The sequence below is a fragment of the Hemitrygon akajei genome, chromosome 13, assembly GCF_048418815.1.
Source record: "Hemitrygon akajei chromosome 13, sHemAka1.3, whole genome shotgun sequence".
NCBI classification, from domain to species: domain Eukaryota; kingdom Metazoa; phylum Chordata; class Chondrichthyes; order Myliobatiformes; family Dasyatidae; genus Hemitrygon; species Hemitrygon akajei.
Genome location: NC_133136.1, coordinates 43,538,670 through 43,558,468, shown reverse-complemented (window position 1 = coordinate 43,558,468; position 19,799 = coordinate 43,538,670). Strand labels below are relative to the sequence as shown.

The 19,799-nt window shown below is 39.2% G+C and overlaps 2 protein-coding genes across 5 annotated transcripts in view; one reads left to right on the top strand and one right to left on the bottom strand.

The window, feature by feature from the left end:
• ndufaf2 (NADH:ubiquinone oxidoreductase complex assembly factor 2) overlaps nt 1-4,520 on the bottom strand; it is a 109,917-nt gene extending 105,397 nt beyond the window's left edge. For all 3 annotated transcript variants that reach the window (XM_073064497.1, XM_073064498.1, XM_073064499.1), the window contains exon 1: nt 4,341-4,520. In XM_073064497.1, the coding sequence (XP_072920598.1) occupies nt 4,341-4,455 (115 nt within the window). In that variant the 5' untranslated portion in view covers nt 4,456-4,520. The remainder of the gene's footprint in view (nt 1-4,340) is intronic.
• A 71-nt stretch (nt 4,521-4,591) lies between these two features.
• The window catches only part of ercc8 (excision repair cross-complementation group 8), a 42,341-nt gene continuing 27,133 nt past the window's right edge, over nt 4,592-19,799 (top strand). Inside the window, exons 1-7 of one of the 2 annotated variants that reach the window (XM_073064495.1) lie at nt 4,592-4,826; nt 7,983-8,078; nt 10,418-10,519; nt 10,617-10,740; nt 14,819-14,900; nt 16,775-16,843; nt 17,899-17,965. In XM_073064495.1, the coding sequence (XP_072920596.1) occupies nt 4,750-4,826; nt 7,983-8,078; nt 10,418-10,519; nt 10,617-10,740; nt 14,819-14,900; nt 16,775-16,843; nt 17,899-17,965 (617 nt within the window). In that variant the 5' untranslated portion in view covers nt 4,592-4,749. Of the gene's footprint in view, nt 4,827-4,881; nt 4,991-7,982; nt 8,079-10,417; nt 10,520-10,616; nt 10,741-14,818; nt 14,901-16,774; nt 16,844-17,898; nt 17,966-19,799 lie in introns of those variants that run through there. The other variant, XM_073064496.1, reaches the window with a different exon arrangement.

Here is a 19,799-nt window from a genome sequence, read left to right as displayed (position 1 = left end):
GATCAAGTCTGGTTCATTACACAACACCCAATTCAGAATTGCTTTTCCCTTACTGGGCTCAATTACAAGCCATTCTAAAAAGGCATCTTATAGGTATTCTATAAATTCCCCTTCTTATGATCCAACACCAATCTGATTTTCCCAATCTACTTACATACTGAAATCCCCCATGGCTATTCTAACATTGCCCTTTTTACATGCCTTTTCTATCTCCTAATTTGTATCCCACATCCTGGCTACAAATTGTATATAACTCACATCCTCACTTGCCAATCAACTCCACCTGGTGCCCCTCCCTTTTCCCCTATGGTCCACTCTCCTCTCCTATCAGATTCCTTCTTCTCCAGCTCTTGACCTCTTCCACCTATCACCTCCAAGCTTCTTATTCCACTCCACCTCACCCCCATACACACTCACCTGGCTTCACCCATCAGCTTCTAGATTGTCCACCCTCCCCTTCTCACACCTTCTTATTCTGGCATCTCCCCCTTGCTTTCCAAGGGGAAAAGGACCAGAACATCAACTGTTTATTCATTTCCATAAATGCTGCCTGACTTGCTGAGTTACTCCAGCATTTTGTGTGTATAACCCCCACCGGGGGCTTTTTACCCTTGCAATTTCTTAACTCTACCCACCAGGATACTACATTTTCCAAACTTACGCCACCTATTTCTCAGGATGTGATTTCATTTATTTTAAACCAACAGAACCACCCCACTCCCTCTGCCCACCTGCCTGTCCTTTTGATACAATGTATCTCCTTGGATGTTAAGCTTCAATCTACGATCTTCTTTCAGTCATGCTTGCCAATCTCAAACTGCACTACAAGATCTATCTTATTCCATATACAACATGTACTTAAATGTAACAGTTTCTGTCCTATATTAATCACCTGGTTAGTCCTGACGAAGGGTCTCGGCCCAAAACGTCGACAGTGCTTCTCCCTATAGATGCTGCCTGGTCTGCTGCGTTCCACCGGCATTTTGTGTGTGTTGCTTTAATTTCCAGCATCTGCAGATTTCCTCATGTTTGCTTTTAATCATCCTGTTTATTTTTGTTACATTTCAACTCATCCCACTGACTGCAATTTTGCCTTTCCATCTGCATATCCTTCCTCACAGTCTCACTACACACTGCAGCTGCTTACTATACCAACTGTCCAATTCTCAGCCTATTCCTATCTTCTTGTCAAATTAGTTTAACCGTCTTCAACAGCCTCAGCAAACCTGCCCAAAAAGATATCGGTGCCCCTCGAGTTCAGGTATAACACATCCTTTTTGGACAGGTCTTACCTTTCCCAGAAGAAATCCCAATGACTGACTAACAGTAATATTAGATTGAAAGACAAGGTTTCAGGAGTTATAGTTAACAGATTCAGATTTATTTATCACACATACATCAAAAATTACAATGAAGTTAAGTCACACCAAATGCTGGAGGAACTCAGCAGGCCAGGCAGCGTCTATGGAAAAAAGTACAGTCGATATTTTAGGCCAAAACCCTCTGTCCTGCCAAAGGGTTTCAGACCGAAATGTTGACTGTATTAGGGAAAACTTGAAAGACTGGCTAAAGGCAGAAGACTCTGGCAAGCTGTTGTTAGCAAACAAAGCCCTAATAGCAGTGATGTGCTTAAGAAAATGCAATTCTAGAATAGTACATTACCACCCTGGTGCCATGATCAAGACATCACTGAGCAGTAATGTTAAATTCTGCATGAGGATAAACAACCAGAGGCTGTGGTCCATATCAGTACAGTGATATTAGTGGAAAGGGAAAGATTTTAAGGACTTAGGAGTCAGGAGAGAAATTGCGCTTCCTCCCCCTCCCCTACATCGAATGCTAGCCTTGAGGTTTCTCCCAATGCCACACACCAGGGAGTACAGAAATAGCTAGAAAGATGGTGTGGAGTCAAGAACGTCAAATTCTTGAAAAATTGTGACGAGTTGTGGAGAAGATGGGGGATATTATGAGTTTTCTTTCAAGGAAGCTGGGGGAAATATTCTCACAGGAAGATTTGATAGTGCTGTTAGTGAGGGTTTAAACTAATCCGGCAGGACAACAGGAAGCCAAGTAAATACTTAGAAAGTAAAAATGGTGACTTAAACATGGAAATGAGAAAAATAAGCAATAAAGTTTGTAAAGCAGGGCAAACAAGAGGTAGGATAATAGGCAAACACATCTATGTTTAATGATATTCCTGGCATTGGGTTGTATAAGATGATTGTGCTAAAGGCACGGATTGACCTGTGGAAATTAATGTGTATATTGTTATGGAAATATTGATTAGAGGGGCCAGATGGGAGCTTACTATTCCTGACTCCAGGGTTTTCTGACAAAATAAAGAGGGAGATTTTAAAAATATTTTAAAATATTAAAAAAAAATTGATTTTTAAACAAATCATTAAAACTGAGAAGACAGATGTTATAAAATGTTATGAAATATCTTCAAATGTGGCTTTAACGGAGGAAAATGTGGTGGTTTTATAGGTTGTTGGGAGTGTAATACAGACCTCCAAAAACTTGGACGAAAATTGAAGCTCATTCTTGCACATCCAAGAAAGAGCACAGAATTCCTGAACAGCATTTTAAATAACTTATGTAACACCCTGGGAAAGGTTTCACTGCTAATGTAATGGTCTTTCTGTAGAAGCAGAGTTTGGGTTATGGTGAGAGATAACGGGTGCTTTGGAATACGAGCTGTCCAAGGACGGGAAGGTGCTTTTGTGATGTGTGCCTGACACCAGGGTGACCTGGGTCTTTTATTTGCCGAGAGAGAAGACACCAGAGCGGAGCCATGACCTGACGAAGGCCGGCGAGATCGAAGGAGGATTGGCAAAGGGGAAATCGCAAGCTCAAACTTGTGCACATTAGACTATTCCATTAAAATGGGCCCTTTTTTTTTTGCTTCTTCTTCACTAACCCTGTAGTCAAATTAACAATTATAAAGCTAAATTGTTTAATTGTATGTGGTGTACTGCCTGTTATTTCATGATACTGATTTGTAACAGGGGAACGAATCACACAGCATCCACACAAACGGGGGAGGGGGGTGTTTGGGGTGGACTTGCATCTCAATCTCATCCGTTTGGCAGGGCCAGAGATTGTCTTCCCTAGACTTATGCAGCTGACAGAACCTGAGGGTTACACTTAGTTAACCTTCATATGTGTCAAATCCAAAAGTTAGGGAGAGAGGAGCTGCAACATGCGAGTTTGATCTCAAGACTGAAGCTGAGCAAATTGAAGGAGTATCAATGGCAAAATACTTTTGTGATGGCTAATGTAATAGTATAGAAAATACAAAAGACAGTAAATGTTCTACACAGGAGAATACTGTTGTATTTCTGTTTTCTGACTAATCTTGATAACATTTACATAATTATATAGATTATAATCTACTTCACATCAGTTTCAAAACTGGATAATTATTATTCCCTCAAATATATTAAAATTAAATAAAAATATTCTCAATTCGTCCTAGGTAAAGCCCTTCCCACCACTGAGCACATCTACACAGAGTGCTATCACAGGAAAGCAGCATCCATCACCACAGACCTCTACCACTCGGGCCAATATTTATTTCTTGCTTATTTATTAATTCCCTTTTTGTAGTTGCTCAGTTTGTTGTCGTGTTCACCTATGGTGCCGTCTTTCATTGATTCTATTCTGGTTATTGGATTTATTAAGTATGTCCGCAAGAAAATTAATCTCAGGGCTGTATATGGTAACATATGTATTTTGATAATAACTTTACCTTAAACTTTGAATACTACTTATAAGGGAAGTCCTCCATTTGAACTACCATTGTCTCCCAATCAACTACGAAAGTCCTTTACCAACGCAACTACGTTGTGTGGGTTTTCATCTTTCGCTAATAATTTTTAGCGCAGTGCTTTATCAATTGCCGTCCCGAAGCCTATCTTCGCGATCTTCGTCACCACCTGTCAGTAACCTTGTGAGATGATAATGTGCAGAGCTTCAACTGATGCTTGGAACATGACGATAGAATGGTATCATTTTAAAATTGAATGGAGTGTGCAACTCAAACTCAAACGGTAGAAATCATACAAAAAACATCAAACGGAGCAGATAACCCAAGATTTCCCCAAGTTCTATTCAAGGACCGTCACTTGTTAGTTAAATGTAGGTGATCGATATTTTAGCCTACGAAAATACAAAAATCATTGTCTCCAGCGTGGTAGCGCTAAGTATCCTTATCAGAAACATTACAACGAAGTTAATGCCTAATGTAGTAACAATCCCGGGCTCCGACAACACACTCACTCTCTACCCTTCAGTCCGATATACCTGTTGAGAGGCAACAGCTAGCTTCATCTACTCACCCGTCCATGTCTTCTGCTCAGGGACGAAGTAGTACTTGTTTCCGAACTGATCAGTACCGACATGATGTTTGATTTGTCCAAACACCCTATGCAGTAAAGCCCGAAAATGGTTCATAACCAAGACCCCAACAAACCTGAGCCTAATTACAACACTCCACAGACCCTTTCACCCTCTCAACATTGAAGGAGCCTATTGGTGCGCTGCGATACAGCAGCCAATCACACTCCTGCTCTTTGCAGTGTTCCAACAACTTCCAACATGGCGGCGCTCGGTACCGTGGAGTCTGTTGTTATGTGAACGATCTGGACTTATTCCGTTTCTGATTATAGACGCCGATCTCCTGTCTTGTACTTTGGTTTATGGCAAGACGTGCGCAGGTTTGATGCAGACAGTGGGGGTTTTACGGGGATGCTCGCTCTTTTGGCAGCTCGTCGGAGCGGCTGCGATGAGCCGCTGAGAGTGAAGCGAGCCGAGTCCACCCGGAGGTTAGTGATGAGAGTGGATGCAGGCTCTTCACAGTATGGACATCGAGTGTCACAGCCGAACATGCGGTACCTCTGTAAATGTTTTGTCCCATGGTCTAACTATGCAGTATCACTGGTTTGCAAAATGAATAAAACGAAAAAGTTAGAAGCACACAACTGGCGAAGTAAGTTAGGATTTCGGGTCAGAAAGCTTTCACAAGAACTAATAAAGATTATTTCCAGATTTCCAAACAATCTGAGTGTTAAGACCACTATTCTTTTGCACTTCTGCTTTAAAATATTGCTTTCAGTATTCACAATATAGCTATATCTACATTGGAGAAACCAAATACAGATCAGGCAGGTACTCGATGTGAACATTTTCTCTTATTCTCCTCCCACGAATGATTTGCTGAGTGTTTTCAGTATTTTCTGTTTTTAGTTGAGATTTTCAGTATCAGCAATATCTTATTGTCACATAAGTTCATGTATAGCCATAGATACTACAAAGACATGTTCCCTGTATTTTCTTCTACAACTGGGTCCCTGCCTTCCTCATCGGTAGACCAGAATCAGCATGGATCAGAAATAACATCTCCTCAATGACAGTCAACACTGACACACCTCAAGAATGTGTGCTTAACACACGGCTCTGTTCTTTACATGGCTGTTTGGCTAGGCACAGCTCAAAACCATCTATAAATTTGACAATGACACAACTATTTTTGGCAGAATTTTAGATGGTGACAAAGAGGTGTACAGGAGTGAGGAGTTGAGGTGTCACAGCAACAACCTTGTGTTCAACGTCAGTAAGCCCAAGAAATTGACTGTGGTCTTCAGGAAGGGAAAGTCGAAGGTGCACATACCAGTCCTTATAGAGGGATCAGCAGTGGAAAGGGTGAGCGGTTTCATGTTCCTGGGTGCCATCATCTCTGAAGATCTATCCTGAGGCCAACATATTGCAATTACAAAGTAGGCACAACAGCGATGATATTTCATTAGGAGACTGAAGAAATTTGGCATGTCTCCAAAGACTAGCAAATTTTTATAGATGTACTGTGGAGAACATTCTAACTGGTTGCATTTGGTATGTAGGGGGTCACTGCACAAAATTGGAAAAAGCTGCAGAGAGTTGTAAACTCAGCCAGCTCCTTCGTGGTTACGAAGCCTCCTCCACATCAAGGATATCTTCAAAAAGTGATGTCTCAAAAAGCCTGCGTCCATCATTAAGGGCCCCTCTCATCCAGGGCATGCCCTTTTCTCACTGCTACCATCAAGGAGGAGGTACAGGATTGTCAAGACACACACTCAATGTATTTGGAACAGCTTTTTCCCCTTTCCCATTAGATTTCTAAATGGACAACTAAATCCGTTAGTCTCGAGAGACCATGGATTTGCACCTTGGAAAGTTTCCAGGGCACAGGCCTGAGCAGGGTTATATGGGAGTCTGGCAGTTGCCCATGCTGCAAGTCTCCCCTGTCCACGCCACCGATGTCCAATGGAAGGGCAAGGGCTGATACAGCTTGGCACTGGTGTCGTCGCAGAGCAATGTGTGGTTAAGTGCCTTGCTCAAGGACACAACATGCTGCCTTAGCTGAGGCTCGAACTAGCGACCTATGAACCCATGAACTCATAAAATATATCCTGTATTTTTATTCTGATGCATTATATTGCTGTTTTGAGGATGTGACATTGATGATGGTAGAGCAGTAGATGTAGTGTATATGGATTTCAGCAAGGCATTTGATAAGATACCCCATGCAAAGCTTATTGAGAAAGTAAGGAGGCATGGGATCCAAGGGGACCTTGCTTTGTGGATCCAGAACTGGCCTGCCCACAGAAGGCAAAGAATGGTTGTAGACGGGTCATATTCTGCATGGAGGTCGGTGACCAGTGGTTTGCCTCAGGGATCTGTTCTGGCACTCCTACTCTTTGTGATTTTTATAAATGACCTAGATGAGGAAGTGGAGAGATGGGTTAGTAAATTTGCTGATGACACAAAGGTTGGAGGTGTGGATAGTGTGGAGAGCTGTCAGAGGTTACAGTGGGACATAGATAGGATGCAAAACTGTGCTGAGAAGTGGCAGATGGAATTCAACCCAGATAAGTGTGAGGTGGTTCATTTTGTTAGGTCAAATATGATGGCAGAATATAGTATTAATGGTAAGACTCTTGGCAGTGTGGAGGATCATAGGGATCTTGGGGTCCGAATCCATAAGACACTCAAAGCTGCTGCTCAGGTTTACTCTGGTTAAGAAGACATACAGTGTATTGACCTTCATCAATCGTGGGATTGAGTTTAAGAGCCAAGAGGTAATGTTGCAGCTATATAGGGCCCTGGTCAGACCCCACTTGGAGTACTGTGCGCAGTTCTGGTCGCCTCACCACAGTAAGGATGTGGAAACTATAGAAAGGGTGCAGAGGAGATTTACAAGGATGTTGCCTGGATTGGGGAGCATGCCTCATGAGAATAGGTTGAGTGAATTTAGCCTTTTCTCCTTGAGTGACAGAAGATGAGAGGTGACCTGATAGAGGTGTATAAGGTGATGAGAGGCATTGATCGTGTGGATAGTCAGAGGCTTTTTCCCAGAGATGGCTAGCACGAGAGGGCACAGTTTTAAGGTGCTTGGAAGTAGGTACAGAGGAGATGTCAGGGGTAAGTTTTTTATGCAGAGAGTGGTGAGTGCGTGGAATGGGCTGCCAGCAACGGTGGTGGAGGCGGACGCTATGGAGTCTTTTAAGAGACTCCTGGATAGGTACATGGAGCTTAGAGGTAAGGACAAGTTTGGCACAGCTTTGTGGGCCGAAGGGCCTGCATTGTGCTATAGGTTTTCTATGTTTCTATCAGTTGAATATGAATGTTGCCCTTTTTTTTTAGAGAGGAATGACAAAAGAACATTATAATTTGAGAAGCAACTGCATTTTCAAATCTCTTGAATAAGAAAGAAAGCATTTCACTTATTAATCCGCCATTTTAAAAAAATGTTGTGGTGAATTGTTGTACAATTGCATTTTGTTACTGTTATGTAGAAACACAGATTTTCTAAACATTGATTTAGGATTGGGGGCATGAGGAAATAGTGCAATGCCTCAAGACCAGGAGGCCCAGTGATATACCTTTTAAATTTAATTTGTTAAAAACACTTATACTTTTTAAAAAATTATTTTGTTATCCAGAGTGCTAAATTTGGAATTAAACAACAACAGGGATGTACAGCGGATCCATAGCAGCGGAATTAATTGCCTTGATATTGATCCGGTTGAACAAAAGTAGTGAGTATAACTATCTACCAAGTGTATTTTCTTCATAAATTTAGCTTTATTATGTAATTTATATTTACTGTATTATTACAACTTCTTTAAGCAGCAAGTTCAGTGGATTTACCAATAACTATCAAAGCTCAATCTTTAATTTTAACAGTAGAAAGACCATGAAGAACTCAAAAAGAACCATTGACTGTTTCTTCTCCCTAGAGTTGATAGTGATTTAATAAGATTTTTTTCCATCTGCATTGTTTGTTTTTGTTTCAGGTTTCCAACATGTACAGTGCCTTGCAAAAGTATTTAGTCCCTAACCCTTTGTTCACATAAATGATTACCATAACCAGGCACCTTGATCAATTTAACTGATAATTTTTATTCTAAATTACGTGTTCCTTTTTTCAGAGTAGAGCCGAAAAAACAGGGAAAATTGGAAAGCATGAAAAAATAGATTCAAAAACGGCAATGTCACCAGTTCCAAAGTATTCATCCCCCTTTGCACAGTATTTAGTAGAACCACCTGTTGCAGATATTACAGCCTGTGGTATTTTTGGATGTCTCTATGAGCTTTGCACAATGTGATGGAGCAAGATTTGCCCATTCCTCCTTGCAAAGTTGCTTAAGCTGTGCCGGGTTAGTTGAGGAGCAGTGGTGGACAGCATTCTTTAGGTCTTGCCAGAGAAGTTTGATTGGATGAAGGTCACAACTCTGACTGGGCCACTCAACAACATTAATTTTCTTTATATGAAGCCACTCCATGGTTGTTGTGGCAGTGTGCTTTGGATTGTTGCCCTGATGAAAGACGAACGCCCTCCCCAGTTTAAGTTTTCTGGCAGACTAGCAGGCTTTTATCCAGGCCCTGTCTGTATTTAACAGCATTCATCTTTCCATCAATCCTGACCAGATTTCGAGTCCCTTCTGCTGAAGTGCATCCCCCTAGCATGATTCTACCTCCATCTTATGTTATAGTAGAAATGTTGTACCTGACTGATGCGCAGTAATAGATTTATGCCATGCTGACCCCTTAATGTTGAGGCCAAGTTCCGCATAGCCAGGGCTTCTTCCTTGCCATTACTCCATAAGTATCCATTTTGTGCAAAGCCTTTGAGATTGTAGAGCCATGAATTTCATCTTCTGTTGCTCTCTTAAAGTGACTGTTGACGTCACAGTAGCCTTTCTTACAAGTGCCTTTCTTCTCCAGTGATTAAGATTAGGGGCAGTCTGGCCGAAGCAGTGTGGCTGTGGTTTTATATATTTTTTACTTTTTCATGATGGACTGCACTAAACTGTGAGATATGTACAGTGTACTTGAGATGGTCTTGTACCCATCCCCAGATTTGTGCTTCTCTATTATCATTTCCCTGACTTGGCTTGAATGCTCTGTTTTCATTTTTGTTTGATCTGTTGAAAATTTGGACTCTACAGAGAGAGAGGTTATTTATTCTTAGGAATTCATTGGAAACAGGTGATCCTCCAATCTTCTACATTAACAAATTGGTTGGATGGTCAGTATTACACCAGAGGAAAGGTAGCATATTAGTTACAAAGGGGATGACTAAGTTTTCAGCCTCACAATTTTGATTTTTAATCTTTAGTAAATTATTGACAGGTTTTGGAATTTTTCCTTTGATTTGACATGATGCACAATGTTTTGGAGATTAGCTCAAAAATCCTATTTCAATATATTTTAAATTTTAAAAATGAGACAGAAAAATATGAAAATATTTGTGGGGGCTGAATGCTTTATCAAGGCACTGTATAGATTTTCACAGTTTATTAAAATAATTGAGTAGAATTATCAATCTTCCTATTTGAAGGAAGAGTTTTATCACATTGAAAGTTTTTTTTACAATTTGCTGGAGTGGGACAAGGTTGAACATGTTCAATGCTGGTTGCAGTTAAATTGGCTACAGTAAATTTCCTTTAGTGAAGGTGGGTGGCACGAGATCAGGGAAGGGGTTGATGAGGTTATGAGAAGAAAAATATGATAAATGTAGATGAGTGTAGAGAATGAATGTAGAGAAAAATCTTCGTGTATAGATTTTCATTAAATGACTTGTTATTCTGTCTTTTCTATAAAAAAATAGTGGATACAGCCAAGTCCCAGGCAAAACCTTCCTCATCACTGAGCACATTTACAAGGGATTTTGCCATTAAAAAAAAGCATCCATCATCAAATTCTATTGTATTTCTTTATTTTCCTGTAAATGCCTGCTGCGTGGTGTTACCTGATGAGTGAACTAATGAAAGGGGAATAGGGTTGCTTATTCATAGCTTTTCTAGTTGTAGTACTGGCACACTGTAGTTGTTGGCACCATTTCATTATTATTAATTTTTGCTTATACTTTTAGCATGTTGTCTGGTGGATCTGATGGTGTTATTGCAATATACGATTTGGAGAATGCCACAAAAGAGCTACAATATACTTGCAAGGCAATCTGTACAGTGGGCAAGTAAGATTTTTAAAAAAAATTATTAGTACTGTACTATACTTGCAATATGGATGTAATTGCTGATATAATAATAGATATGTAAATTATATTTTAATAGGTCCCATAGTCAGGTGCACAAATATAGCGTGGAGACTGTTCAGTGGTATCCTTGTGATACTGGCATGTTTACATCAAGCTCATTCGATAGAACTTTGAAAATATGGGATACAAATAGGCTGCTGGTAAGTATAAATAGAAAATAATTCTCAAGTTGAAAGAGCATGCTGTCCCTATGCTTAATACAATTACTTCCATAAACTGGGTATATTATCCATTTGTTTGGTTGAGAATAATATAATATATACAATTTAAATATGATACAATTTTTAATATTCTGATTGCTTATGGGTTTCTAGCATTACAGGCTTGATTCTTTTCCTGTTTACATACATTGACAACATAAGAAGAACCAGTAGGGGTCACTTGATACCAGTGAGGAAGGAGATCTTTTAGAGATGGTGCATCCAGAGGTTCTTTGTCAGAGATTCAACAAGCTGGGGAGGATTTTAGAAATAGAGATGAGTGATTTTCAAGCATTAAAAATAAAAACAGTAAAAATAACAACTTGTGTTCACCAAGTGTCCTTCACATTATTGAACATTTTACTGAACTTCTATTAAGAATAAGAATGAATTAAAGAGGCAAATGAGCAAATTCTTGGTCAAGGAACTAGTTTTAAAGCACCTTTAAAGAAGCAGAGGGAAAGAGGGAGCACGTGAGGAATTTGAGAACTTAGGGTTTCAGCAGCCATAAGTGTTACTGTCAATGGTACATTGATTAAAATTAGAGATGCACAAGAAGTTTACAATAGAATGTCACAAAGATCACATAAACCAGACGAGGTTATGGAAATTCTGTGTAAAACAAATTTGAGAATAAAGATTGTGACAGGGACTGGTCATTGGCTTTAATTTTCCCAATATTTATTTGGTGAACTTTACATGATGTTAATGTCTGCCAGTTAAGGAAGGATTAAGAGCTGTTACGGTGAGGTTGAACTGGATGTTATCAGTATATTTTTGGAATTGATGCTGTGTTTTCAATGATATAATGGACTTGTGAGTAATTGGAGAGGGATAAGATTAAATCCCAGTAGGGTACCAAAGGAAAAATGAAGGAGTAGGAAAAGAAGTAATTCTATGTGATTCAATCACAATGAATGAATTCTGCACAAAGAGAACTTCACATCTAATGCCCCTTTAGTGATCTTTAGTTAATAAATATTCTATCTGGTGCTGAGGCAGTCAGGTTAAGAGGAACTCAGGTTTGTCCCTTGCTCTATGCAAGTCAGCTAATAACATTTAGTTTGATGATAAAGATAAAATTCTCTGAATGAGCCTGGAAGGTCTTATTTCCTTTCACATGACCCTACTGAAAGCTTCTGTATCTTGGTAATAGCTGATAAAATGTAGAAAATACAAGAAATGTATCTAGTACAAAACAACTCCAAATATTTTTTTCAGTTAAATTTATTCATTAGCATTAAGACAGGTAGCACTTATGCCCCTAGACCCCTGTTCCTGTAACTATTAAACTACGCACAGGAAAAGTATGATTGCATTGAAACGTTATACACAACTATCTTTTATTCTCCTCATCTCTGATCTCTGCAGGCAAAATTTCTACTCAAGTTTCTCTAATGTGTTCTATGATAAGGAATATTTGGTGATGAATCTTTATCCTGTCATTTGGATTTGCTGTTCCACTGTTTTATCTCCAGTGTTACACTGAGTATAGACTGATGATGTGATCAACACATAAGCAGACATTCAAATGTGATGGTTGATGGCAGTAGAATCAGTGGGGAGTTGATGTTCATGTAAAAATGAATAAGTTATCAAAGTTAAGTTTGTTGACCCATGGACAAGTACATGTAAACACAGGTGCAATAAAAACCTACCTGCAGCAGCATCACAGGCATATGTCATAAAAGAAGCTTCACAAGAAAAATATAAACATGAATTTTCATAACTTTTACAAAAAAGAACAATTAGAAGAAAAACAAATCCCTTTTAGTGTTAAGTGATTAAAATGGTCATAGTTTTGCTGAACTGTAGGGTTGTGCTGCTTGGTTCAAGAACTGAATGGTTGAAGGAAATTAGCTGTTCTTGACCCTGGTGGTGTGGGACCTCAGGCTTTTGTACGTCCTGCTAGAAGGTGGCATTGTTCTGATGGTGGGGATTTTTGATGACGGATGTTTCCTTCTTGAGGCAATGCCTCTGATTGACACTACAATAATGGGGAGGGACATATCTGGGATGTATTGGACAGAGTTCATTATTTTCTGCAGCTTCTTCAATTTCAACATGCAAGTTGCTGTATGAAACCATGATGCAACCAGGCATAAAACTTCCAACAGTACATCTGTAGAAGTTTTATTTAGTGTGAACAAGGAAGGAATTAAGTGGGATAATTGGAATGCTCTAAGAGCCAGCATTAATTTCAGTAATCAAAAAAAGAGAAATCAATTTATGATGTAAATCCGTAAGATTTGAGTGGTATGCTGAACCATGTATTAATCTTGTAAATGTCTATATAGGGAGTTCAGTTCTGATGAAGGGTCTCAGCCCAAAACATTGACGATTTATTCATTTCCATAGGTGCTGCCTGACGTACTGAGTTATTTCAGCATCTTGTGTGTGTTGCTCTGGATTTCCAGCATCTGTAGACTATCTTGTGTTCAGGGAGTTCGGTGTTTCTTTTGTGTTTTTCGTCACAGAAATTCAGGATCTGAATGCAATATTGTTTTGTAAAACAAGAGTAGCCTAGTTTTTACAGTAAACAGACAAATGATGACAGATTTTATTGTGTGTGTGTGTGTGTGTGTGTGTGTGCGCGCGCGCGCCCTTAACTCCTGGTGATCGGGGTCATGACAAGCTTTTGTGCTCATCGTACAGCGTGTTTTGGGCATCTGAAACCTGGCAGAGCCCATCCCTCTCCAGGTTTTTGTTCTTACGAGGTCAATAGCTCAACAATCAACCCAGCACGGATGCAGAGCATGCAAGAGAGCCGGATAGATTCAAACTCGGGACCTCTCACCCCGAAGTCCTGCACTGATGCCACTATGCCACCAGCTGGCTAGATATTACTGACTTCAAAAAAAAGTATCCGTAAATCGATCTGGCGTAGATTTCTGTTTGACCAATGATAGTACATATCAGCTTGGACCTTCAAACAGTGAAAACAAACAGTTAATGTAAAGAAAGCCAGGAAGTTAAATGCTCACACTTTCATAATTTTACAGAGCCTATGATATGGATTTCAGTGTGATCTTGGGATTTACACAAAATGTCAAATATCACATACTTGAAAAGAATAACACCAGTTTATTTCATATTTTGTGAAACAAAGAATTTTATCTGAGGGAATAAAAATCTGCACTTACAAAATTAGCTTTTTTAGCAGTAGAGAAGATTTTGAATGGTGTGACTAAGTATGTGCCTAGACATTGTGTTAGACATTTTTAAAGACATTGTGTTGTATTGGACATTTTTTTTTGAAAATTTTATTGTGATAATAGTTCATTAAAAAATTGCCATTCATTTAAAAATACAAGATTACATTGGAGATGTTTGCAAACAACACATTCTACAGAGAAACAGGGAATTACTGCAAACTCTGTAATGCAATATTTATTTAATATTTGTCAATAGTCTAAAAGGTTTTTTTAGGATAGTCTAGAATTTTGGAAAGAACAGCTTCTTTCCAACTGTGATAAGTCCGCTGAATGGATCCTGACCCTGATCTGGGCTGTACCTTCCAAATATCCGGACCTGTCTCTCGGTTTCTTTTTGTACTACCTTACTTCCCCTTTTCTTTTTTTTATTATGATTTATAATTTAATTTTTTATTATATTTACTATTGATTTTTACTCCAGCGAGTGCGAAGCGCAGAATCAAATATCGCTGTGATGATTGTATGCTCTAGTATCAATTGTTTGGCGACAGTAAATTTGCTTTCAATTTAATGGTGGAATGAAAGTGATCTCTCACAGATTCCTTGAAAAACACAAAATCTTCCATTTAATTTAAAGGTAAAATTGAACAAAAGTTATCATGACAATAGCCTAAATATTTGTCTTTCTACAAATACTTCTCAGTACTATTTTGTAAGATAATGACATACAATTGCAAATTATTATTTGCATTAACAATAATATTTTGGATATAATATAAAGTTATAATAGTCACACAATGCCCTTTGTAAAGAATTCATGGAATTTACTGTTGGAAGCTAATAAAACGCCTTTTATTTTATAGCCTGCTGAAGTTTTTTCCTTTGAAGAAACAGTCTATTGTCATCATATGTCACCAATTGCAACCAAACACTGCCTGATAGCCGGTTAGTATAATGATTTGTTGTTGGATGTTGCAGTCAGTTGATGTGAAGTAAGTTTTACTTAATTATAAAAGGATCTTTCAAGTGTTCCCCAAAGATTAAGTTGTTAGGGAATCCCAGACCAGTCAATATGGAATTTTACAGAACCCGAGTTTTAATGTTCCACAAACCACTACAGAGGTATCATCTGCAAAGTTATAGATGGAATTAGAGCAGAATTTGTCCATGCAGAATCTGGCTATTGCATTTCCAACATTACAGCAGTAGCAGGACTTTGAAAGTATATTCCTGGATACAAAGAGTTTTAGGAAGCCCTAAAAGGTGCTGTGTAAAGAAAGTTTTTTTTTCCTTTCCTGGGCCAGTAAATAGGCTGCTCTGGACCCGCTCCAATGCCAGCATATCCTTTCTTAGAAAAAGGGGCCCACAACAATTCACAATACAGGTAGTCCCCGAGTTACAAACATCCGACTTACAGACTACTCGTACTTACGAACCAAGGAAGGAGAACGCCGTCCGCCATTTTAAGTCGTTGCCATTAACACTGTGTTGAGTGTTTAACTTTGTATTTGGCTTAAACTTTTCTTTTACCCCCCCCCCCCCCCACCGTTCCAGTTGGCTGGTGGAGCAGTGAGAAGATCAGCGCTGTGGTTCCCGAGTTCGATCCAGTGACAGACCATTCCCGTGCCAGGTTGATGTCGATCCAGTGACTCCTGTACCATCCATGCGGGGTTGATATTGAGCTCGCAACTTGACCTCGTAAAAAAAAACCACAGCCACCTCCAGTTAAAATTCCCACGTGGAATATTGTGGAGGATCAGATACCCAAACCCAGCACAGCCCCCACTTGTCCCATTTAGCCTGTCCCAGTGCGGTGGTCCTTAGGTCCCAGTGGACCTCGGCAGCCGGCGCAGGTCGGGGCCCGCCGCCTGCAGTGTTTCTGTTCCTTTGACGAGAAGCGATCGCGATTGAAAATAAAGTGGAAATAATAAAGCATTTGGAAAGAGCTGAAATGCCATCGGTCATTGGAAAAGCGTTAGGCTACAGTCGGTCAATGATCGGAACAATTTTAAAGGATATCAGATAAGTGAGAATAGTGGAGCATGTGAAAGGCCCTGCCCTGATGAAAGCTACAATTATTACTAAGCAACGCAGTGGTTTATTTATTGGAATATATACATTTCTTAAGTGTTTTATATGCATAGAAAGGTAAAATATATACTATATACTGAGACAAACGTTTGACGAACTGATGCTAAATAATACCAATGTACTCGTTCCGACTTACGTACAAATCCGACTTAAAGACAGACTCAGGAACATAACTCATACGTAACTCGGGGACTGCCTGTACTCCAAATGTAGTCTGTCTAATGTCCTGTAAAGCCTCAGTATTACATCCTTGTTTTTAAATTCTAATAGTCTTGAAATGAATGCTGGTATTGCATTGGTCTTCCTTACTGCTGACGCGATCTGTAAGTTAAATTTTAGGGAATCCTTCTCTAGGATTCCTAAGTCTCTTTGCACCTCCGATTTTTGAATTTGCTCCCTGTTTAGAAAATACTCCACACCTTTATTCCTTATATCAAAGTGCATGACCATACACTTCCTTAATGGTGTATTCCATCTGACACTTTGCCCTTTCTTCTAATCTGTCCATGTCCTTCCATAGACACCCTGCTTCCTCAACATTGCCTGCCCCTCCATCTGTCTTTGCATCATCCACAAAGCCATCAAGTCTGTCATTTAGATTATTATATAACATGAGAAGTAGCGGACCCAATGCCAAACCCTGCGGAACACCACTAGTCACTGGCAGTCAACCAGACTTGATGTATTGTGTAACAATAATTGATAAGTGATTGTTTTCTTTGTTTCAGTTGGTACAAAGAATCCTAAAGTACAGTTATGTGATCTTAAATCTGGATCTTGCACCCACATTCTGCAGGGTAAGTATTGGACTACATGTCTAAGAACTTGTACTTTGATTTCAAATTAATTTTATCCAGAATTATTGAAAGTTGAATTTTGTTGGCATATACAAAAACACAATGATAAAGTACTCCTCATGATAGGGAGCATCTGTAGAAAGAAAAAAATAATGTTGCGGATTATTCATATCAACAGAATAGCATGTGGTATCGGGAAGTTTCAGTATTGCAGCTTGTTTGTAAGATTTACTGACACTAGTAAAAGTACATAACTGAGAGGTATCTTACGAACTATAATAACAAATATAATAAAAGTAAATTATTTTCAACAACAGATTTTTGGGATTTGGACAAATTCAGTGTTATATGCATCTGACACTGATGAAATGAGAGTGCAAATTAAAACATAATCCTTTATCTAAAATGTTCAATGCCACAGTTAAAAATTAATCCAAGACAATCATTTGACATGATTAAAACAAATGTTAATGGGACACAAGTTTAAGGTAAACCCTTTGATTGATGTCCATGTTTCTGCTAAAGAATATGCTTAAATTATAATTTACTGTTAACATTCAAGAAGCACCTAATGACCAAATCAAAAATAAAATCCATTAGCTCACTTTCAGACTGCAACATGGAATGCCTGGTTCTCCATGCTGATGTTCACTAAATAAGTATCATTCTGGGGTAGTTGCAGTGAGTGGAACTGCTACCACTCCAAACCTGGGTTCAATCCTGACTTTGGGTGCTGTGTATTTACAGTTTGCACATTCTATTTGTGCCTGTGTGGGTTAGTTTCCTCCCAGGTTGATAGGATAATTATCTACTGTAAATTGCCAGTCGTGTCTAGGTGAGTTTTAGAACTTTTTTTTTTTGGGGGGGGGGAGTGGAGTTGATAGACCATAACGAAGAATGAAAAATTCAATGAGTCTAGTATCAATGTAGGCGGATGGTTAGTGCGGACTCTGAGCTGAAGGGCCTATTTTTATGCTGTATGTCTCTATATATGTGCTTTATATGCTCTTTAGCATTTGATATTCCCTAACTAACAAACCTCCATTCTCCCTTAGGTCATAGAGGTGAGGTGTTGTCTGTGAAATGGTCACCACGTCAGGAACATGTATTAGTAACAGCAAGGTAATTTTTATTTTGTTAAGTATATTTTTATCCCTGGAAAACTTCTTAATGTTTTTAGTATGATTTCAAAATAATAATTTATGAACGTACTATCAATGATCTCTTTTGCCAGCTTCTCTGATGGCATTCTTTATTCATTTATTTTTTCTGTGATAATTGGGATAACTTTGATGCTGCAGTAAATCAATAGGGGTGCCCTTACACACCTCCCAGGGTTTCGTTTTGTTGAAGTCAATGAAAACAAAATCAAGAGAATGTAAAACAGGCTTCTGATTCACTACCATGCAAAGTCAAAATTACTGCTTATAAAGTCATACATAGGCTAAACACCAAATAATATCTTTGTTCAATAGACTGTGATCTCTGATCAGCAGAAGAAAGCTGCTTCATTGTACACCATGGTTTCTGAGATAAGCACCAGCTGCTCATATCAGTTGATACTCACAACTATCATCACAGTTTATGGTGAGAATTAGGAAATAGAATTTCTTATTTTTTTGGAAATAACTCAGAAAATGTGTAGCTCCGGTGGTTGATAGTTAGGTTGAGTTGTTTTACGATCTTGGAAATTCATTTGCAAACATTTCGTCACCATACGAGGAGCTATCAACCATGCACTGTTATTTTGTGAAGTATTCTCCGAATGCATGGCCTTTATATGCTTATCAATCAGCTGCTTGGTTGTCATTACGGAAACTCAACTGTGATACAGGGAAAGAGTCTCATTGCTGATTGGTTGTGTGGCGAACTCTTTGCATTGCAGCCTGGGATTTTGCCCTCATTGGCTTATAAATAGGATCAAGATGTACATATCTGTTTACAGAATTGTTCCTGGAAAACCACACTTCAAGGAATACTCTTGCATTCTGCGTGTTGCCTTGCGCTGTGACTTTAACTGATGCCCAGTTGAATTTGTGCCCCTCTCAACCTTAGTGGGTGGAGACTAGGAAGAGTTGGTCATTTCACTTTACAACCAGCTGATATTCATGGATCCTTTTGGATAGTTTTCTCCCCAACTGGCCAATGTTATATCTGCGATGAGACTCCCTCCCTACATCACAAATGTTTCCATAATGACGACCAGCCAGTGGATTGATAAATATTTAAAGGCCAAGCATTCAGAGGGCACTCCACAAATTAACAGGGCACTGATGATGTCTCCTTGTATGATGACTAACCATTTTTATTTTGTCTGTGTTTCTTAAGCAAGAGAGCTGAGGCCAGTTATGATAAAACTTCCAGCTGAGATTGCTGCACTTATCGTGAATATGGATTCAACTTAGGATCTCCCTAAGAAAAGAAAATAACGTACAAGATTTATACAAAGTTTAAGAAAATTCGTTATCTGTTACAACTTCTGGAGAACCAAAAGTATTTGATAGCTGAAGCAGTACTGTGGGACATTCTGAGCATGTCAGACTGTACCGGTGGGGAAGGGAAAACTGAGCATCACAAATGGATGAACAGGTAGAAATGTGATTCAAACTCAGTTATTTTTCCACTCTGTCACTGCCCTTTTAATAGCTACACAACACTGGCAAAGAATAATCTTCCTCCAACTGCCATGTTTACTCATTTAGTCATATCATATCAGAGCAGAACATAGAGCAGTGTTGCTTAATAAAGGCCCTTCAGCCCACAACGTTGTGCCTATCTTTGTTGGTGTGTAAAAAGGCCTGGAAAATCATCGGGGACACCAGTCACCCCAAGCATAAACTGTTTCAGCTGCTTCCATCTGGCAAAGAGTACTGCAGCATTAAAGCCAGGACCAACAGGCTATGGGACAGCTGCTGTCTACAAGCTGTTAGACTTATAAATTCAAGCAACACACACA